We start from the raw sequence: 21,873 nt of genomic DNA, 5'->3' as shown, positions 1-21,873 counted from the left end.
CTACAGGCGCAGCCTATGGCGACAAGCAGGGCTCGATCACATTCTCAACCAACATCTTCTCGATCTCTTTCTTGAGTACTTCAGCCGTTACAGGTGGTACTGAAATCGGCTTATGATCACCGGTGTCGATGGAGTGTTCGAAGTTCTTCACAGGATTTCCATTAGGTGTGAACACTTTCTGGTTTTCTCCTAAGAATAGTAGACCCGGGCAGGACCATCAAAGTGGTAGGAACAGTATGGTCACTGATCTTGACTTTTGCCTGGGTAACCTGCACGGCTTGCGGTCTCTGAACGCCATCAGCCATGGTGATGCTTACTCCTAACTCGTTGAAGGCAAAGCCTTTCTTCCGTAACTCGCAATATAATGAGTACGAGCCAATACTTGATTTGCTATCCAAATAAGCAAAAGTAGCTACTCCGCCAACGTCGACATAGATGACGGGTCTATCCCTCGAATCTGTAGTACGAGGGGCACACTGAAATGATCGGGAATAGAATATTTCTGATTGAGATATAATAAAACCTTTTTTAGAATTTGCATACTGGCCTCTTAGAACCATAATGACATTCAAACAATCAAAAAAAAGTTCAAAAACAAAAACTACACTGGCCTGCAAAAGTAAGTATCACACTTTTCAAATTAATTTTTTTTCTTAACTACAGAAGGTAAATTAAGGTAGGAGGTAGTATTTAAGATTAAAAACGTTTTGTTGCAAATATTATAGGCTTTAATTCTTAGAATTTAAAATTATACATTAGTAACATTTTTAACTTAAAAAAGATAAAACAATGAAAATATACATTTTTAGTTAAGTGTAAAAAAATTCAACTAAAATGTATTAAATGTTATTTAATTTTTAATAACTGGTATTGCCTCTCGAGCTCTGATTACAGCTTCGAGCCGGTTTGGCATACTGAACACTAGGTTTCGGAGCCGATGTTGGGGATTATTCTCCCATTCTTCTACCAGGGCCTGCTTTAGTGCCCTGAGGGTAGTAGGTGGTGGTCTGCGATTTCTGACTAGCCTCACAGGCTCATCCCAGGCGTGTTCAATAGGGTTGAGATCAGGACTTCTTGATGGCCAAGCCATTACGCTGATACCGACCTCCTAAATATACTCTTGTACGATATGAGCCGTGTGTGGCCGGGCATTATCATGCATCAGGATCGATCCATCACCCATATTTGCTAAATACGGCCCTGCATACTCATTGAGAATCTCTTGAGCATATCTTCGCCCAGTGAGGGTGCCATTTTCTATGGCTACTAGCTCTGTGCGACCTTCTGAAGATATGCCAGCCCATACATGTACACTGCCTCCACCGTATTGGACTCTTTCTGAGATGCAGGCTTGAAGGTATCGCTCACCAGGTCGCCTGTAAACACTTCGCCTTCCATGAGAAGTGTAAAGGGAGAATCGAGACTCATCTGCAAACAAAATTCTTGACCATTCTTCTTCATCCCACTGCATGTGTTTACGGGCGTATTGCAGTCTCGCTACTCGATGCTGTCTCTCGAGTTTTGGGCCACTCGCTGGTCTTCGGGGTTTCAAATTTGCTTCAGCAAGTCTTCTTCTCACTGTACTGTCACTAATGTAGTGCCTCCGGGTCTGAAGTAGCTGTTGCTGGACTTCAACTGCATTTTGGTGGCGATTTCTTAACACAGTGGAAATAATATAACGATCTTCTCGGGCACTGGTACACCTGGGTCTGCCATTACAAGGTCTCCTCAGATGGTGTCCAGTCTCTTCGTACCTTCGCTTTACCTTCTGGACCGTTCGTACCGTCACACCCACCATTCTTGCAGTGCGACGCATACTGATGCCTAGTTCCAGAAAAGCCTTGATCCTAGCACATTCTTCAACTGAAAGTGGCATGATAAATAAATGTTATGTGCTTTTTAGCATAAATTTTTAAAACAAGACCCATCGATCTTGAAAAAAATTTAAAACAGAAAGAAAAATGTGAACGGTAAAATTGTAATTCGGAAACGTCCACTTTGAAAAAGGAATGGTTTTGTTTTTTAAGTTTTTTTTTCAGCCAATTCTTAAAAGAAGGTTACCGACTATAAAGTTTTTATGTACAAAATTAAATTCTCTTTGGAGTCCACACTCTGAAATTTCGAAAGTATATCTTGTGAACTTAAAACGTTATCCCAATTTTAAAAGTGTGATATTTACTTTTGAAGGCTAGTGTATGTTGGTTTAAACTTGACACGTCGTTGACAGAAATGGAGCTTACGCGTGAACATTTCCGTGCCCTAATTTATCACAATTTTCGTCGCGGCTTATCTCAAGATAAATGTCTCAGCGAACTTGTTTCGATTTATGATGTTGAAACACCGAGTAAAAACGACAATATACCGCTGGTATGCCGAGTTCCGACGCAGTCGTGTGTCGCTCAGCACTGTTTCTTCTGCAGGTCGACCAAGAACAGCGGTCACGCCTTAAAACATTGCAGCTCTGCGAACTATTGTATTAGTTGAGAGTTATGTGACATACCAGCAGATTCAGACTGTTATCAGTATTGGAATGAGTGCAATTCCATTGATATTACATAATGAACTTTGTGTAAAAAAGCTAGTTTCCCGATGGGTACCCTTCAATTTGTCCGAAGAGCAAAAGGTGGCTCGTGTAGATTGGTGCCGGAATACTCTGCAACGCTTCAACGGAGGGAAGTCAAAAGCCGTTTATAATATCGTCTCAGGAAAAACATCAGTCAGAAGTTTGGGTCTTCGAAGACGAGGTCTAAGCAACGAAAGTGGTTCGCTCCCGCAGCGTGTCAAAGAAAATGGTCGCTACATTTGTCTCGAAAAAGGGGCATGTTACTACAATTCCTTTACAGGATCGCAGAACGGTTACCGCTGACTGGTATATCACGGTTTGTTTGCCAGTAATGATAGCCGAACTCCGAAAAAATACCCCGAAACGTCGCATCATCTTACATCACGAAAATGCGAGCTCCCATACGGCTCGGAATACAAATGATTTTTTGAAGCAGGAAAACGTTGAGCTGATGGGCCTGCATCTTAGAAATATCTACACATGGTCGGAGGATAACAACCTGGTCCTAAATCCTACAAAATCTCAAATGATAGTCCTAGCAACGAAAACCCAAATTAGTGCAGTGTTGGAAAGTAGCCTAAAAATTGACAACGTGGTCTTAGAACGGGTCACGTCCGCACGTAACCTTGGAGTTCTACTGGATGGTGAACAAAAGTTTGTGGAACACGTGAATACTAAAATTAGAACAGCTTTTTTTAAATTAAAGACCTTGTATCAAATTAGAAACTATCTTAAAGAAGATTTGCGTTTACTTCTGTGCGAAACTGTGGTACTACCGCAGTTCAATTACTGTAGCTCCGTCTATGGGCCGAGGTTGACCACTAGTGCACAGAGGGCAATACAGAGAGTGCAAAGCTCATGTGTACGCTTTTGTTTCAACTTACCCAGGAAAGCATATATAACTCCCTACTTGAATAGCAAGGGCATCCTGAACATGAGTGCAAGAAGACAACTTCACTATGCTTGTTTAACTCAAACGGTTATTTGGAACAAGAAGCCTGAATATTTACTTGAAAAGCTCCGTTGGGTTAAATATTTCAACGTACAACATCCAACATCCTCCGTACAGTCCTGACCTGAGCCCAAAAGATTTCTTTACATTCGCTAGAATGAAAGATTTATTACGCGGTCAACGGTTTGAAGACCTCGAAGCAGCTGTGGAAGCGTACAAATCAGCCATTTTATCAATACCAACTTCAGACTGGAATTACTGTTTTAATGATTGGTTTGCATGAATGGAAAAGTGCATTAAGTTGAACGGAGAATACTTCGAAAAACAATAAAATACCATTTAGCTATACCGTGTATGTGGTTAGTCATATTCCCGATCATTTCAGTGTGCCCGTAGCAGCAACTGAGCAGCATCTGACGTCCGCCGCGGGGCGCTTAAACTTGTTTGCCTTGCACGTCGGGCAGTTACTTCTTATAACGCCTAGTGTACCTCAGCCATAACATTTAAATTTTGACAGAACGGGGACGGAAACTGCGACAGCCCCCAGACGGTTGGTTAAAACAGTCGCCAGCTTTCTTAAAGATCGTCGGTTTCGAGTGCGGATAGACAAAACTCCACCGCACCAGGTCGCTGCCGGCTTACGAGTATCGCAGGGTTGTTGTCTTTCTCCCCTATTGTACACCCTCTACACAAATAATATCCCGCTCGGAACCTCCACCACTCTGGCGCTGTATGCTGACGACGCGGCGTACGCAACAACGTCTCTCAACTCATCGCACGCTGCTCTGTAGATGCAGCGCCAGCTGGAAACACTGCCCGCATGGCTTAAAAGCTGGCGGCTTACGGCCAACGCGAGGAAGACGCAGGCCATCTGTTTCAACAGGCATTCGAGAGGCCTGCCAAAGCTGAAGTACTGTAGAGAGGAGTATAGATATCGTAGACTCCTACGGTGAAATATCTGGGAGTCACGATTGATCGTCGCCTCAGTATGAAAGAGCACGTCGAGGACGCGGTTGCGAAAACCAACATCGCCGCAGCGCTCCTTCGTCCAGTGCTCTCCTCAAGTCTCCCTCTGGAGAACAAGGTGGGGGTCTAGTTGTGTTGTGTTATGGGTATCTAAAATAAGAACTAGTACAAGCACGCTACCCGCTTCCACCACTGTTTGGACGGCCTACTGTCTTTCCCTTGTTAAATAATACATTGCTGACCCAGGGTACTTCCACACCCCGTTGGGATACTCAGAGCCAGCAGTGTGCGCTGCTCAAAATTGTATTGTATAATTTAAATTTACTCTTACGTAAATATAAGTATTGCATGTCACGACCGTCTTCTCTCTATCTCTCCCCCCCGCCTCTCAGTTATAGTACTTATTTCACTTACTCGTGTAAGGCATTAACTATTTGGCGTTTGAGTAATTTTTATTAATATATTGTAATGGACATTATTTGTAAAACGATGAAAATGTGTATGTTGATTTTCAAGAGTGGTAATGAGTTTCTTGCCACTTCTCCTCATTAGCTCATCCCTTTACGAAGTAGCAGTAAATTCAATAAGAAAAATATTTTTTTGACATTCTTAAGTGTCATTTCCGTGACCTACAGGAATAATGTGATTTGATAAAATTTGTCTCGTACACTACATCAGTTGGACAAATAATTGAATAGTTATTAAGATGATGATAAACAATCCACCTCGCGAATTTATGATGCGGTCCGCGCAAGCGGTCGTAAAACTGCATCATATACATTCGTATCTATCTATCCTTACAAACTATTGCGTTGTTCTGGCTTCATGAAAAAGGAGTTCATCATATAGACATCCACCTTCTCCATGAAGTGAGCCAGCATCTGGCCTCAGTCGTTCCTATTTCCATGACCAAATTGCTCCACTCAGTCACGTTGACGAGAGACTTGTGAACGAGGATCCCGATACCACCCTGGGAAAGTTAATTGCCCTCCAGAAAGTAGAGCAGGTGTCCGGAGTCCTCACCCTGTCTTCGGACCTCAGATCACCCCACGACATCATCGTCATCTGCTCAAAGCTTCCTACAGTTCCTCCAACTTCTCGTCGGTCCGCAGTGTCTTGACATTGTATGTTGCCAGGGCCAATGGTCTTCGTTTGTGATAGTGTTGCTGCACCCGGGGATTAAATGCACCCCCTGTCCCATCGCTTATGTGGCTGCTACGGTGGCCTCCACGAGCGGGGCCGCCGGGGATTGGGGGCCGGGGCCTTATAGTGTCTGTCATGTTTTACTTTGGGAGGTTTTGTCATCATAATCGCCACGCTTAGAAAGATAGTACTCTTTTCGAAAGATGCTGCTGCCCATCCTCCGGTCTTTGTATCCCTTGTCGCCTCTTACGACACCAACAGGAGGATGGGGTGGTGCTATTCTGGTGCGACAATACACCATATCTTGCTATTTAACATTAGTTTTTTGGCGCTAAACCAATACACAACGACCGATATAACATTTTTTCTTCATCAAACATGACTATATACTTATTATATATTTGTTGAAAATTTCAATTTCCCTATTACAGATATTATAAGAAACAGTAATTAAATATGATTTTTATTTTAAAATTTATTATAAATAATTTAGCTTAAATATTAATATTACTATTATTATTATTATTATTAAAAAAATAAAATTAATTTGGTTTCAGTCCGATATTTGAAGCTTCCTCCATTGTATCCGGTAGCTTGGTGCCGAGTGTCTCCGGAGTTAGCAATATAAGAAGTCCTGACAAAAGTCCAAATCCAGCAAACAAAATGAACGGGAACTCGTCGAACAAAGCTGCTCCCTGAAATAATTTATTGAAAGCATTAAATCCTGTTTATTTCATAGCCAAAGTTCTTTATCTGCAATAACATTTACAGCCTTACCAGAGGCCTGAGGTTTCTTTGCACAGAATGCCGCCTAGGTGATGGTTACCAAAACGACGCCTATTTCTGCCGTGAAGCAGTTATGTGTAAGCATTATTGTGTTTAGGTCTGAAGGGCGCCGTAGCTAATGAAATTACTGGGCAAATGAGACTTCGCATCTTATGTCTCAAGGCGACGAGCGCAATTGTAGTGCCACTCAGAGTTATTGGGTTTTTCAAGAATCCTAAGTGGCACTGCATTGTAATGGGCAGGACGTATCTATTACCATCAGCTGAACCTCCTGTTCTTCTCATTTGTTATTTTCATAAAAAAAACCCGCATTGGATATACGGTTCCACGTCTGAGCTTGCATAGATTTGGGAAATATCCCAATTAGTAGGATCGTTTCACTAATGAATTCCACGTGAGTGCTGAATGTCTACTCCAGCTTTAGTTTGTTTATAGGATAGTATGAAATATTAAAATTTACAGGAGGAAAAACGTTTTGAAAACCACACTGTAATATCCTAATGGTTTTTGTATCTATAATTAACAAAACAAATATCTTACTGCAAAATGGATGAATTAATTGAATTAAAATAAATCAATAATTAATCTACACATATACGAAAAATAAATACTTACAAATGCAGGAGTAAGAGGGGCTATGATGGAACCAATCCGGCCCATCATGGAAGAGAAGGCGAACAGGGAGTGCCGGTACTTGGTGGGGTAGAGTTCCATGGTGTAGAGGTAGACAGATGACGACACCATAGCGATACTCCACTTGCCGACCAAAAATATCATCATTGATACAGTATACATGTCTGAAATTATAATTAATATAAATATTTGTATTAAGATAACTATTAAATTTTCCTATTCGTATTTCATGCTAATTCAAATACGTTAAGGTAGCCCAGTCGTATTAGGTAAAAAAAGGGGTCAACCTCGGAATGAAAGATGTGTGAAGCTGTTAATTGATATAAGTCTTTGTTTTGTCGTTCTTAATGTTGTCTCAGTAGTCACAAGTGCAATCGTACCCGAGTCTTACGATATTGAAGGTCAAAGGTCGTACAAATCGGTTTTTCATGAATATCTCGTTTTCTATTGCTTAAATGAGATTTGCATCTATTATAATAGCTGTAGAGTATAAAATTATCTACAACTTTTGCTCATACTTTTTTTTTCATACAATCAACCGTTTTTGCGGTAGACTGCGAAGAATGCGCCCCGTACAGTCATATATGACCTAATGCAAGGTCAGAGTGAGTAACGGTTATCAGTACGTTGCGTGAAGTAAATTATTTACTAAAAAATAATAATAATTAAACAATGCCCATTATTTATTTATTATTTGCATTTAATTACAGGCAACAGGATCATCCTGCCACCACAAGTAGCGCCGTTCACGAGCATGATGCATGCGCCAAGCATCGCCTCCCTCCACCATATCCTAAGATATGGAAGGGGACCACCCGTCCCATGTCACCGCCACAAGCAGTGACAAATAAGCGACATTTAATTTACTACTAGCAACAAGCAAATTTGCACAATAATTACACAATACTTTCTATCAAACATCTAATTCGGGTCAGCTAATTTGACGTTACGAAAAATTTGCCACCTTCCTGTTGTCCCTCTCATGGACAATTATCACTGAACTGAAAAGTGAATTTTGGCTGCTGTTGTTCGACAACTGTGCAATGTCAGGTAGTATTTAATAAAACCGGACTATGCAAGCATAAGCCATAAATTTATATATAATCTAATAATATTTAATATATAATCTATCGCTTTACCTTCGTATTGTTTAGATTATTAACGTATAAATTTTGGAAATTTTGCTAAACTGTTTCTAGTATGTTTAATGAATTTGTAAGTCGGGTGGTTTATTGTTTGCATTTGCCTACTTTCTACTTCATTAAAACTTGTCTGCAGTGCTACAGTGCTATCGTGTTGCTACTGCAAAGTTGGGGTTATCACTGTACTTATAAGTAACCCCGCGGTATTCCGTTAATCATTGCCCGATTTCCCCAGCCTAGCGAAACTCTCTAAGAAAAAGCGATTCACTCGATTGTGTGAACCGTGCAGTCATTGATAGATTGACAGCTATAATAGCCGAAATCCACTAAGTTTTAAGCAACTATTACATTCCAACTTAGCCGGATTATATTTCGTCGCCAATCGCCTAATTGTAATTAATACAATTTCAAACTTATGTCAAATCACTGCACGTTTCATACTAAACTAAATTGCAATTTTTACTTAGGCAGTCCCGCCTCTTATTACTTAGTATTCACATCCTCTTTGAATTTCCCTTTATGAATTAAATAAATTCAATGCTTACCCCGGGGCGTAAATATGTACGCAATTTGACATGCAGCGCATAGCCAGTAAGCACCCGCTAGTACTGGCTTTCTGCCAATTCTGTTCAATAGAAGTACAGCGACCCAGTATCCTGGGATTTCGGCAGCAGCTACTGCGATATAGTTGAGATACCGGTTGCCAGACATGTTGACAGCATTCACAGACAGGCCGTAGTAGATTAGTGTACTTGTGATCCACCATACCGGGGACACCAACACTCTCAGTAAAACGCGCTTGTGTCTAAATAAGATCACAATCAGCCAAGGCTCTGTCGCTTTCATATGTTTTTCTAATTCTCTTTCTTTTTGCAACTCTTCTGCAGACACTCTCAGCCATTCTATTGACTTTTCGGAGAGTTGCTTGCCGTTGATCTTAGCAACTTTCTTCAGGGTCATGCCGGCTTCTTCATAATGCCCCTTTGATAAATTCCACCGAATTGACTCAAATATGAGCCAGTAGTAGCAAATTGTAATGAGCTGCGGTATGTACAAAGCTAGTGTCAAAGTTCTCCAGTCTGGTACTGCCCACGCTATCAGTGCCAGCATTATTTGTCCAATCGAGAACACTGTTTTAAATGTAGCACCTGCAGCTACACGATATTTCGGTCCAACTACTTCCATTACTGTTAACAAAACATAATTATTTGATGACGTCATAGTCTACGTCTCGTATTCTTCTCATATTATAATCTAAAGGCTATTTGAAATCAGTTTTAAGTTGTCATGCTTAGATTTAGGATTGGTCTCCGCTGCACTCCCAGATACCGCAGGCGTATTCGCAATGTGCGGCAGCTAATACTACCAAGTGGACGTACTCGAGTCAGTCTCGAATGCCACTTGTTCTGTTAAACTTTGCTAATAATTGAATCTAAAATGCCGCGTTGCGTAGTAAAACTTTGTAAAAATAATACTACAAAACGTAATAAAGACACTGGGATCACATATCATCAGTAAGTATTTTGTATTTCATTAATTTCAATGTAAAATAACACGAAGCGTATGTTACAAAATTTGAAAGATTCCATTGAGTGTCAAGATGCAACGCACACAAGCATCTAATAGTTGCCGTAATAAAAAAAATATTAGGTTTTCTGAGGTAGTGCGGTATCTAGTGAGGGAGCAGCGGAGACATTCTTAATCTAAGTTGTCATGTCTGTAATGTTCATACTGAACTTGACGTACTGCTATTTCCATTAAACTTGATGACAATGCAAAATGTATATCAGATCTGGGACGAATGTGTTTATATACTCACATAAAATATAGGCACAGGAATACCCGCCAGAACCGAAAGTCGCTTCAACGACTTCAGAAATGAGGAAACCAATATATGTGTCGGCGAAGTAGCGAGTTACTCCCAGCCAGGCTGTGTTGAACGCGTTGATGCAGAGAGCTGTCCTCCTGCCCCAGCGGTCGGAGATATAGCCGGTGATGGGTAGTGCCGTCAGGGTCCCGAAGGTCCGGACAGACCCGATCAGGGAACGCCGCCATTCGTCACACGCGAGCCCGTACTACAACACTCATTTACTTAAAATATCAAGTAGCTATACCGTATGTATATTATGTATTAGGTATATTGTCAAAGCGGTGATATAATATGACGGCGCTTACGTCAAACGTCAGGTTGACACAACTGTCAATGTCAACCTAGCGACGCGTCATGTCGACTTTCTGAACTCTTTCGCTTAAATATGATTTTATCAGATTTAGGGCTGGATTTTGGAGATTGAAACGCTTTCATACATTCCTGGACCCAGGTGATAACAAGATAAAAGTAGCACCATTTAAAAGATAACATTTATAGAATCCATCATTGAAAATTTAGCAAGATTTGTCAATCTGGGAGCTGAGTAATCGGAGATATAAAAATGAGGTTATGTTTTACACTGTATGTTGACAGCTGATCTATAGTAGGTTCATTAAATGCCCCGCTGCTAAGGATTTATCACATAGTTAAATTAGATGGGTAGCAACCTTGTTTTATTTAGATAATAAATACCTACCTATCTACGTATACATATCTACTACTGTAACGACATTTTTTTGGATTTTAATATAAGACAATTGGTAATTAGATATAATTTAGTATACCTAAATTGAAAGATAGTTTTATTTGCTCACATAAGAATAATATATACTCATTAGCTCATACATGAACTGTAAAACAGACTGCCAGAGATAACTTTCCTTGGTATTCAATTGGGTTAATAAGCCGGTGACTTCACGAATACAACAAGAAACAAAGTGACACTGACGAAGAAACGAAATAATCTGTCAGACTGTCATTGTCAAAGTGAAGTTAGCGTTGAGGAACAAGGATTTCACTAGTATCGATTTTTTATGTAAACCGGTTTATTGGTCGATTTATTGCAATAAAATAATTGCTCAGTTCTGTTTTTCCTGAGAAAATAATTGATTTTATTCATAATATTATTGAACAACTGGATCTTAATGTTATTTTAATCGATTAAATATTCATTCGATTACATTTTAATCGACTTTCTTTATTTTAATGTTTTTTCGGTTTGTAGATTGCAAAATGAGCTAGTTTTTTGTATTTTACATCAGAAAAATATACCCTTTTTGAAAAGTATATTACCAACTTGTTAACCATCAGGCCCAAAAGTCCCATTCTCCTTTAGGAGTAAAGTTTCATGGTGGACGCAGTCAAATGCTTTTGACATATCATAAAAAATGCCCAAGCGGAAGCTGTGACTGCACTAATAGTTATTTATGCAACTGTTGTGTAATAAGGGGTATTAAAACACGAATGTGGTAATACTATCACATGAGTGTTTTAATACCTAATTATCAACAAATGCATACAAGACTTTATCTACACCCAGAATATGAATCCTCTAAAAGATTCTGAAACAGTTAGCTTACTGCTAACATTAAAACACCAGTCCTAGTAGAAACCTATTACCATTAATTACTGATTATATACAAATAAGCTAAGTATTAATGAAACAATTATTTATTTTAGTAATAATTTATATTTTGTATAGTGCAATAATTAAAATTCACTCGAATATAATGTTCTTTTGCAGCGTTTAAATTGAATCGCTCATTTTTTTGTAAACAAAACAATAAAAATATCGAAAAAAAATGGCGGGGATTCGAATAACCTATTTTTACGGCGCGCGACGTTCTGGTAGTGTGGAACGCGCGTAAACGAAAATGTTCTTTTTTTGAAATTCATACAGATACCACGCATCGAGCAATAAGAATGTGGCTGTCTGTTGAAACTCTTTGCACATGAAGGGATCGAAAAAAAAAACATAGGAGTGTTGTTATGAAATTCAGTACAACATTACAACACTCGTTTGGATGATGTTATAATAATAATAATTCCTTTATTTCAGGCTACATGGCCCATTAAATAAATACCTTATAGTCTAACATACATATGATATATAACTTAAATCTACGTCATATTTTCGCGGCGATGTGAGGCGTGGGTTCGGTAACTTCCGGCGGTCTGCGACGTCCGCGATACTTGCGGAACACAACCCCCTTCGGCCACAGCTGCACGTCCAGGAAGGTTGATATATGTTCTGTTGGGACGTGGACCTTGTCTTCTCCACCAAGTACTGAACAATGTCGGAGGCCTTGGTGGTGTGGTGAAAGCGAGAGACGTAGATATACGTCGCTGGGAATACGGGCGTAGGAGCTGGTTCTGTTCTATCGGTGCTGTGCCACATTGGTTATGACTAGGAGGTCTCCTCTTCTTCCGCTCCACCTTAATGAATCCATGCTTGTCGGTCAGACCCTTCGACAGAGCTCTACAAGCGGGTTCGTTGCGGGCGTGCCCGCTTCCACTTTCTGTTCTCAGCACTGTCCGCTTTCTGGGTTGCTGGCGGATGGCAGCAGCATAGTAACGTTGAGGTGTTGACGTAACGACATCGAGACAGGCGACACCTCCGAGAGGGGAGGAGGTGAGGGACGGGCGGCAAGTACATTACCGCTTACACGTGCGGGCGCAGGAGCCGGTGTCGAGTCGAATTTCTCTGATTCACTACTCGCTGGCGAAGCAATGCAAGCCCCACGTCGTGTGTTGATGTTATTGGCCTCTATTGACCTACTTACAACAGTATTGTTGCGCAAAGTACGCAACTTCAGCTTGCAGGTCCCTGATGGTGTTCTGAGATGCCTCTAATTTCAACACTACTTCTACCAGGCCTGCCTGGAGGTTTGTGATGTCCTTCAGCAACCTGGTGACGTCGACATGGTCGAAGGTGACGGGCGGTAACTTGTTCAAGTTCCTTGCCACGAGAGACGGTACGTCGTCAGGATCAGTCACCTTCAGGAGATTTATCATGTCCTGAAGACTTCTCTCTCCCCTTTCATCCCTCCTGCGGGACGGCATCTGGTCAGTTTTCATCAAAATCTCATACAGGAGCGTCTTGGCGTTGAAATCTCCTCACTCTTGAAATTTGATGCCCAGATCTGGATGATGCTGATCTCGTCCATAGTATCAATTGCGTGCTGAAGGAATGCCAGCAATTCATTGGCTTTGACTTTTTCGGAATTCATAGTCATAATAGCGTGCAGATCGGCAGGGCGGTTGCCGCGCAGATCGCGAATATAAATTATATTCGTAAGTTCAGTGAGCATGTACGTTACCTACCGAGCGCGCTCGGAACTAAACTGATATGGTTATTAGAACATTGGGTGTTTTAATGTTGGCAATAAGCTAACTGTTTCAGAATCTTAAATAGAGGATTTAAAGAATGGGTGTAGATAAAGCATCTAATAAGTTGCCGTAGTAGCACCGTTGCCGACGTGAGCCCATGAAAGTTTCCCCTACCTTAAAGTGTCCAACGCGGCTAAAAAAGGTTTCTAAATGTAAAGTAAAGAAGTTGTATGAATAAAAGTGTGTTTAAAACTTACGTCGTATACAACGCTGTAAGTAGTTTCATAAACGTACTCCTCACAGGCGATGATCTTGTCTCGCTGGAACCTATATGCTGGACAGGTGTCAGCGTCAGAGACTCCAGTGACATTGATCGGACTAAATCTCCTGCAGTCATGAAACGAGGCGCCACTCTCCGGGATAGCGTTCGAAATCCATTCTGGACGAAACTCTATCCCAGGTTCGCTTTCACATTCCGGTATGAGGCACCTGGAGCATTCAAAACTCTATTCAGTCAAAATATTATTATTTTAGTAAGCACTGTTTTATAAGGACTGTTAATAAAAATATAATGAAATAAAAGTAATTCACACACACACACACACACAATCAATTAGTAAAAGTAAGTTCTACAATATTATCTTATTCTGTGGATTTTGTGATGAAATAAATAAATTTTTGGAGTCGGTGTCAGCCAAGGTAGGTTGTAACTACATAAATAGTAATAGGTGAGATGTGCTTGAGTCGCACGCGACGTGCGGAGGAGAGAGGCGAGAGCGGGGTCGCGGCGGGAGGACACCGATTTAATAACAATAATCATAACTAAAATTATATGAATTAATTAGATTGTATAAAAATACGCAATTATTTTTATCCTTTTTTGTGCATATTATATCTATTGGTAAGGAATAGTGTTTTTGAAGTCGGTTGTTTTTTTGTTATTTATTTTTAACTGAGCATATTGAAATAAAATACTTTTTAAAGGATTAAAAAGCGTTTAATTGTGACAAAGTTAAAAAAAAAAACAAAATCTCATATATCCCGCATAAAGCGTGCGTCCAAATGTTGGCAACACCCTTCATCAATCTGACCTTTCACTTTTGTCCATAGAGGCAGAAACTTTAGAAAAACTAAAGTCATCATCAGCTAAAAATGATTCTAATTAGGTTGCCGAAAAAAGGCAAGGAGAGTGTATATTTAATTTGAATTGTTTGTAAAAATTTTGGAAAAAGTGACATTATGATGAATAAATATATCTTTTTTTCTTCTGTGAGAAATCTTTACCATTCATAAGGGCCCCCAAACAATTTTTGATACGGGGCCCCGATAAGGCACGCTACGCCACCGTATAATACCGTATAAAACCGTCTTAATAGTGATTTTCATTATTATAACACTAGAAATAAGGGATTGCTTGTAACTAATTCTAGTAGGCTTCATAAGATACATAATAGCTTTAAGGGTAAATGTATACACTTCTACAATAAAGTCCCAGCCACTGTTCAGGCATTGTCTATAAATAAATTTAAATGTTTTATAAAAAAAAAATGGCTCTGTCGTAAATCCTATTACTCCACTGCTGAATATCTAAATGATCGGACAGCCTGGGACTAGATTGTGATTATTTTATAGCAACTGTACAATATTGTATATTTTTATTGAAAAGAGCGCAAAGAAGAATGCTGGGAGAGTTTCTTGCGCCGCTTCTTCTCTCTCAGAGCGCCATTTGTTTCCGAAGCGGTAGTAGTATCTAGTAGTATAAGAAATGACATCAAAAAGAATTCTAAAGGAATCAAGTTTGAGAAAATAAATGCCTTTTATGCCTTTTTATACTCGTAGAAGACATTTCCTTGAAAACATCGGAGTATAAGTATAAATTCGTACAAAACTTACAACGAGTGATATAGCAATAGCAAATAAGAGCTCAAATCGTTAAGATAGATTCAAATCCAAACATTTATATCAATTAAATAATGCTTTAAATTTATTCAAACAAAATATAACTTATAACTATATTTGTAATACTGTGATTACATTAAATTAAGACTATCATTAGGTAGGAGAACGAAAGTAACCGACATAGTCCAAACGATTGTGATACTGAAGTGGTAGGGGGCAGAGCACATAGTTCGACGGACAGATGGCCGTTGGCGCAGTAAAGTCCTCGAATGGCGACCACGTACCGTAAGACGCAGTGTTGGCAGGCCCCCCACAAGATGGACCGACGATCTGGTCAAGATCGCCGGAATACGTTGGATGAGGGCAGCGCAGGACCGATCGTCGTGGAAATGTTTGGGGGAGGCCTTTGTCCAGCAGTGGACGTTTTTCGGCTGATGATGATGAAGACTATCATTACGGGGAAGTGTACTAAGAATACTCGCAGCATTTCCACGTTGGATAGTTTGGCTGATCCGTTGACCTAAATAGCTGCCAGCGCTTCGGTAGCCAGTAGCCCTATTGAGGCGCGATGATAGTACTTTGTACATTCTCCACGAATCTAAATAAGATGGAAATACTGGATCAGAGGCCTGGCGATCAACATCAATCATATTGAGTGAAGTGACGTTGCGATTACCTGGTGTTGATACGAGCTGTGGTAAATAAGTATTCGACCCCCGCCCACGAAGCAAATATAACAAACACAATTGTCACTCCCACCATCCGACACTGATATCGACCGAACTGTCCGATTTCTTCCACCAGCAAAGTCTCCAACGATATTTTATTTCTGCCTTCCCCATTGCTTGATGCTACTTTGTCCTCACTCATAACTAAAATGTAAACATTTTTATGACATTGCATAAAGGTTGTTTTATCTTCGATGACTATGCGAAGATAATATCTGATTAAATAGCAATATAACAAGATATTTTTGTGGTTCTATTTTGAGTTATTGTGTAAATTAATATCTAATTTTAATCTAATAATATGTTACTGAACTAGGCGGAAGCGCGATACTGGTAATAAAAAATATAAGTCACCATGATACTACTAATTATTGCAAAAGCGAGAATCATGCAACAAATATTGTTTTTTTTATGACAAAAAGGGACGAAATGAGCTAGACACCTTGTGGTAATTGATACGCCCTGCTCATTACCCAAACATTATGAGCAGCGCTACAATTGCGCTCGTCCCCTTAAGATGTTAAGTCTCATTCACCCAGTAATTTCACTAGCGACGGCGCCTTTCAGACCGAAACACAATAATGCTTACACATTACTGTTTCACGGCAGAGATAGGCACCGTTGTAGTACCCATAATCTAGCCGGCATCATGTGCAAAGGAACCTCCCACTGGTATTTTGGTTAATGACTGGCCTGGAACATTGACGGTATCTGCGGTATACAGCCCGCATAGACATGGCATAAAGAAAGACGCCTATGAGAAATTTCTAACCTCTTTGGGACGCTAACCATACTTACTGGGGCTCACGTACAGTAACACCGAAGGGAAAAGAGTTACTCAGGACTTTTCCTAAACCTTAGTTGTATCTCATTCGGTAAGCGAATCTATTGGCCAATAGTAATAAAGACACCAGACCTGATTGATTTCCAAACTTTACATGCAAATCTATCACTGAACTTTCATCTGATCACTCACCCGTTGAAATATTGCTATAGAGAAAAATAGCGTTACCTGTAAACCCATGCAGGCTGCATAATATTGGACAACAGATTGGAAAGATGTGAGCCAGTAATGTGTAAACATTACTGTGTTTCGGTCTGAAGGGCGCCGTGGCTAGTGAAATTACTGGGCAAATGAGACTTAACATCTTATGTTTCAAATTGTAGTGGCGCTCAGATGTTTTGTTTTCAAGAATCCTGCGCGGCACTGCATTGTAATGGGCAAGGCGTATCAATTACCATCAGCTGAACGTCCTGCTCGTCTCGTCCCTTACTTTCGTAAAAAAAATGACCGCGATCACACGAAAATCGTCGCTACCTACGATCAATCTAACTGCCTAGCCTTGGTAGTTTTTTTATGGAGATTGAATGGACGTGATAACTCCTTTTGATGAGAGCCGAAAGAAATTCACCGGAGTTTCTTAACGTATAACGAAGATACAGCTTGCCTGTTAAGTTAACTGTTCCCTGCCGTCTAAAGAAGCAGTTTCCTCCCGAACTGCTGTACTTCAGCAATAGAGCCAGAGCTCTAAAGAGGATTTATATGCCAAAACAAAAACGCTATTTCGTTTTATATTGAGGATCGCGCGGTACTGAGCAGTTGAACGTTATATGTTGAATTTTGTAGTTTTATTTAGTTAAAAAAAATTAAGAGTGTAAATAAAAAATAATTACCCGGTATGAAGCTAGCTATGAATGGTGACGACGCACCGAAAGATACAATGTTGATAGGCCCCACTCAAGATGGACCGACGATCTGGTCAGGATCGCCGGAAGACGTTGGGTGAGGACAGAGCAGGACCGATCGTCGTGGAGGTCTTTGGGGGAGGCCTTTGTCCAGCAGTGGACGTCTTCCGGCTGAAATGACGATGATGGAGCTAGTTCGAAATAGGAACTTTAAAATAGAGTCAATCAAATTTTAAAAATCTTGCTTGAGTTTTAGCTCATAATATGATCTAGTTATTATAAAAAAAATTTTTTTTCATATTTTGTACTTCATAGAACAAAATTTTTGTTTTAGGTCAATGATTAGAACGTCATTGTTTGAGGTTTTAAAAAATATAACAATTTTCATTCCGCTAACCCTTACGCGGGGTTAGAACTCCGCGTGGAGTAATGGTCTGTGGGACATTTGATACAATTTAGCAGATTATAATATATTATCATAATTTATTGTTGTAACATAATATAAATTAAAAATACTACGATTATGTAACAAGATAAAACTAAATTCAACCAATTTATTATATGTTTATCGAATGGCACGTGACATTTATATCATCTATAATTTATCACGAAATAGGTAACATTATAGATAATTTTATATATATGTCTCGTACCAGAGTTAAGCGAGTCAACGTCTCCTGAGGATGCCTCGTATAGAGGCTAAACACCTGTCGAATTGTTTGAGGACGAATATAGGCGGAATTAACACTCCCGAAAACTCAAAAGATTTGGATATTTATGGATTTCCGCAAAATATGGCCTACTTCAATAAATCTTCTAATATTACTAACTATAGAATATCCTAACAAAGGTTGAGCATGGGGAAGGCGCTAGAGTGACACGCGAATTGCGTCGGCACTCTGGGGGCCTACTCCTAAATTCAATATTCGATATATCGTGGCATTAGTCGTGTCAAATCCTACTCTTAGTAACATCACATAGCATCGTATTCAATGTCGAAACGATTGAACGAATGAAACATTATTCAATATTATCGGTCCTAACTCAACTCTTAATTGTAAATGTCAGTGGCGAATATTCGAATTTGACAAATAATCAAACGTCATTTTTATTATAATCACATTGACACCTACTCTGTCGTTGCTATTATCGTTTCAACTTGTAGTTGTGCTTTTGTTGTGAATTTGGAGTCAATTTCTTGAGTCTTTTGGTGTAAGCTTTAGTTTTTTAATTAAAATAAAAACTTGTTATTTAATTAAATTGTTATGACGACATCAGGGTTGTCTTTTTTAACTAAAACTGTACCTACCTAGTATTAGATCAACTTATAAAAATAGCTTAGTTTCACTTTAAATTAGATTGTTTCAGCGTCTTTAGGAATCTTAAATAAAAATTTGGATGGTAATGACCTTATTAATATGCCTTGGGTTTTTTGTGTTTTTCCATTTTTAAAAGATCGGTCGGGCCGGTGAAGTTGGTGACTAGCAAAGCTCACCCTGCTCGCTCGTGGGTCCTTACTAGAGGTGGGCTATGCAGTTATAATTTTTCAATGAATTAAACTGTTGTGTTATATTTTTGTAACTGTTGTTGTAAACTGTTATAATATATATGAGATGTTATAAATTTTAATCGAAATTATTTATGCTGATAGTTGTTGCTGTTGCGGTTTGAAGTTATTAAGTGTTATAATATAACATATTTGAAGAGGAATAATTAAGTACTTTAACACTAAGTACTAGGTAGATGGTATTTTTTTGTTGTGCTTCTTAGAAAGCTTTTTTTTACCTGTGTACCTATACAGAACAATCTTAACGAATAATAAGTTCCGAAAACTATTAAATAAACCTATATTTACACTATTTACAAAACTCGATAATTAGGTATTAAAACACTCATATGATACTATAAATCCACATTCATGTTTTAATACCCCTTATTACACAACAGTTGCATAAATAACTAGAAATATATAATGTGTTGTGTGTTATAATGCCCACCTCTAGCCCTTACTGGATAGCCTCTCTGTAGAGGCCGCCGCACGTACTTACGATTTCGATACCTACACGGTGAGTGAGACAGGCTCATATATATGACATTTGCATAGTCATAGTTTTCATATTATTTAAAGTGTAGCTATTTATGTGCTCGGTACTGCACGACTGAGACATTTAAAAAAAGTTATACTTACAGACAAACGAAATAATAAATATATCAGAGAAAAAACTAAACTGACGGATGCCATAGCAAGGATCAGACGACTGAAATTTGTCTGGCAGGATTAGATAATTCAAGATGGACGAAAATAGTTACAGAATGGATACCATGGGAAGGCTCTAGACAGAGAGGGAGAAAAAAGAGTAGATGAAGTGATATTTTTACTCAAAGCGTTAGACCGGACTGAATGAGAAGAGCCAGAGTTAGAGTGTATTGGAAAGGCTTAGGGGAGGCCTTAGTCGTAGCAACTACTACCTAATTTATTTTTTACTAGCTGACCCGACAGACGTTGTTCTGTATATAATAAATAAAATAATGTTTTTTATGAATTTGTCAATAATATATCATAACAACAAGAATTACTTCGTAAAATATGCATCCTGCTGTCGTAATGAAATTGTTTCACAGCAGAACTGTCAAACCGTGCGTCAATAAATTCTCTCATAGAAATTATGTATGGACACATGAAAATAAAAACAAAATTGTTGTTTTTATTTAATTCCGAACATTTTTTCATATTTATTTACCCTTTAAACCTTCCCTGGTCTTATACACATAATTCAAGACCAAAATAAGCCAAATCGGACCATTCTCGAGTTTTAGCGAGACTAACGAACAGCAATTAATTTTTATATATATAGATAGTTAATTTAGTTCTTATTAATAATTAATTTATAGTTAATTTAAAGTCTAAGTTAATTGTAAGTAATTTTTGTAAATAATGGAAGTAGTAGAAATAAAGGCTTTTTTATTTTTATTTATTTATTTTATAATACTTAGACACAACTTGTCCATACTCTCTTGTAACACCAGACAGAGGAATTAACGTACATCATCATCATCATCATCAGCCGGAAGACGTCCGCTGCTGGTCAAAGGCCTCCCCTAAAGATCTCCACGTCGATCGGTCCTGTGCTGCCCTCATCCAACGTATTCCGGCGATCTTGGCCAGATCGTCTGTCCATTAATACACATTTAGGTATTTAAAAACCGAAAACACATTGCTTCTTTAAAACTTATTTAGAAATTGGAGATATTCAAATTTAAGAAAGAAAAGAAAGAAGAAAGAAAAAATGTTTATTGATGTCATTGTACATTCTGATAATAATTCTTAAAGTTATACGAATCTAATTATGATCTAATGACGCCAATGGGCCGCCAACTCAGCATAGTTGTGGTTTCGATAGAATCCACAACGCTGGTCTTCCGTGGAAACCCAAAAAAACAACAAAATATTTTTACTAAAAAAAGGGTATGAAATCACTTGTTGAAAGTAAAAATGTACCACTCATTCGGAAATGAATGCCTCAGACCTGACGAGAACGGGCGCAAAAACTCGATACATACAATTTATAATTAAAATAGTCTGACGGAGGTCGCTCCATTCAAATTTTGTAGTATCATTAAGAAATTCATTTATGTGATGGTAGCTTATGTTATAGTAACTTATTGTTTAAGTATAAGATTAATGATTGGTCTCCGCTGCGCACCAACTAGATACCGCAGGCGTAGTCGCAATCTGCGGCAACTAATATTACGCCCAATTGGGCGTACTCTAGCCATTCTCGAACAATGTGACGTTGGAGTGCCAGATGTTCTGTTAAACTTTGCTAAAAATTGCAACAAGACTGCCGATATGCGTAGTAAGACTTTGTAAAAAAAAAATCCAGAAATGAGAAAGAAAGTGGGATTTCAAATCACCAGTAAGTATTTTGTATTTTATTAATATCAATGTACCGTATAGCCGAGTGGTTAGCGATCCTACCTACTAAGCTATAGGTCTCGGGTTCGAATCCCGGTAGGTGCAAGCATTTATATGATGAATAAGGATGTTTCTTTCCGAGTTATTATTATTTATATGTATTTATGTATGTCTAAGTACGTATATTGTATTAAATATATCGTTCTCTTGTAACACAGGCTATTAAGCCTAATTTGGGGCAAGATAATTTGTGTAGTAT

At 39.0% G+C, this 21,873-nt stretch overlaps 1 protein-coding gene across 1 annotated transcript; it reads right to left on the bottom strand.

Annotated features, from left to right (window-relative positions):
• Nucleotides 1–6,074: 6,074 nt before the first annotated feature.
• LOC126974318 (organic cation transporter protein-like) lies at nt 6,075–16,187 on the bottom strand. The gene is made up of 6 exons (XM_050821777.1): nt 15,961–16,187; nt 13,643–13,874; nt 10,005–10,260; nt 8,731–9,372; nt 7,026–7,207; nt 6,075–6,319 (listed from the first exon to the last, which is right to left on the bottom strand). The coding sequence occupies exons 1-6, from the start codon at nt 16,185–16,187 to the stop codon at nt 6,167–6,169; spliced, it is 1,692 nt and encodes a 563-aa protein (XP_050677734.1). The 3' UTR covers nt 6,075–6,166.
• Between the last annotated feature and the right edge of the window lie 5,686 nt (nt 16,188–21,873).

Source organism: Leptidea sinapis, chromosome 32 (assembly GCF_905404315.1).
Source record: "Leptidea sinapis chromosome 32, ilLepSina1.1, whole genome shotgun sequence".
Classification (NCBI taxonomy): Eukaryota; Metazoa; Arthropoda; class Insecta; order Lepidoptera; family Pieridae; genus Leptidea; species Leptidea sinapis.
Note: the sequence above shows the minus strand (reverse complement) of the source record. Positions and strands in the feature narration are given on the sequence as shown.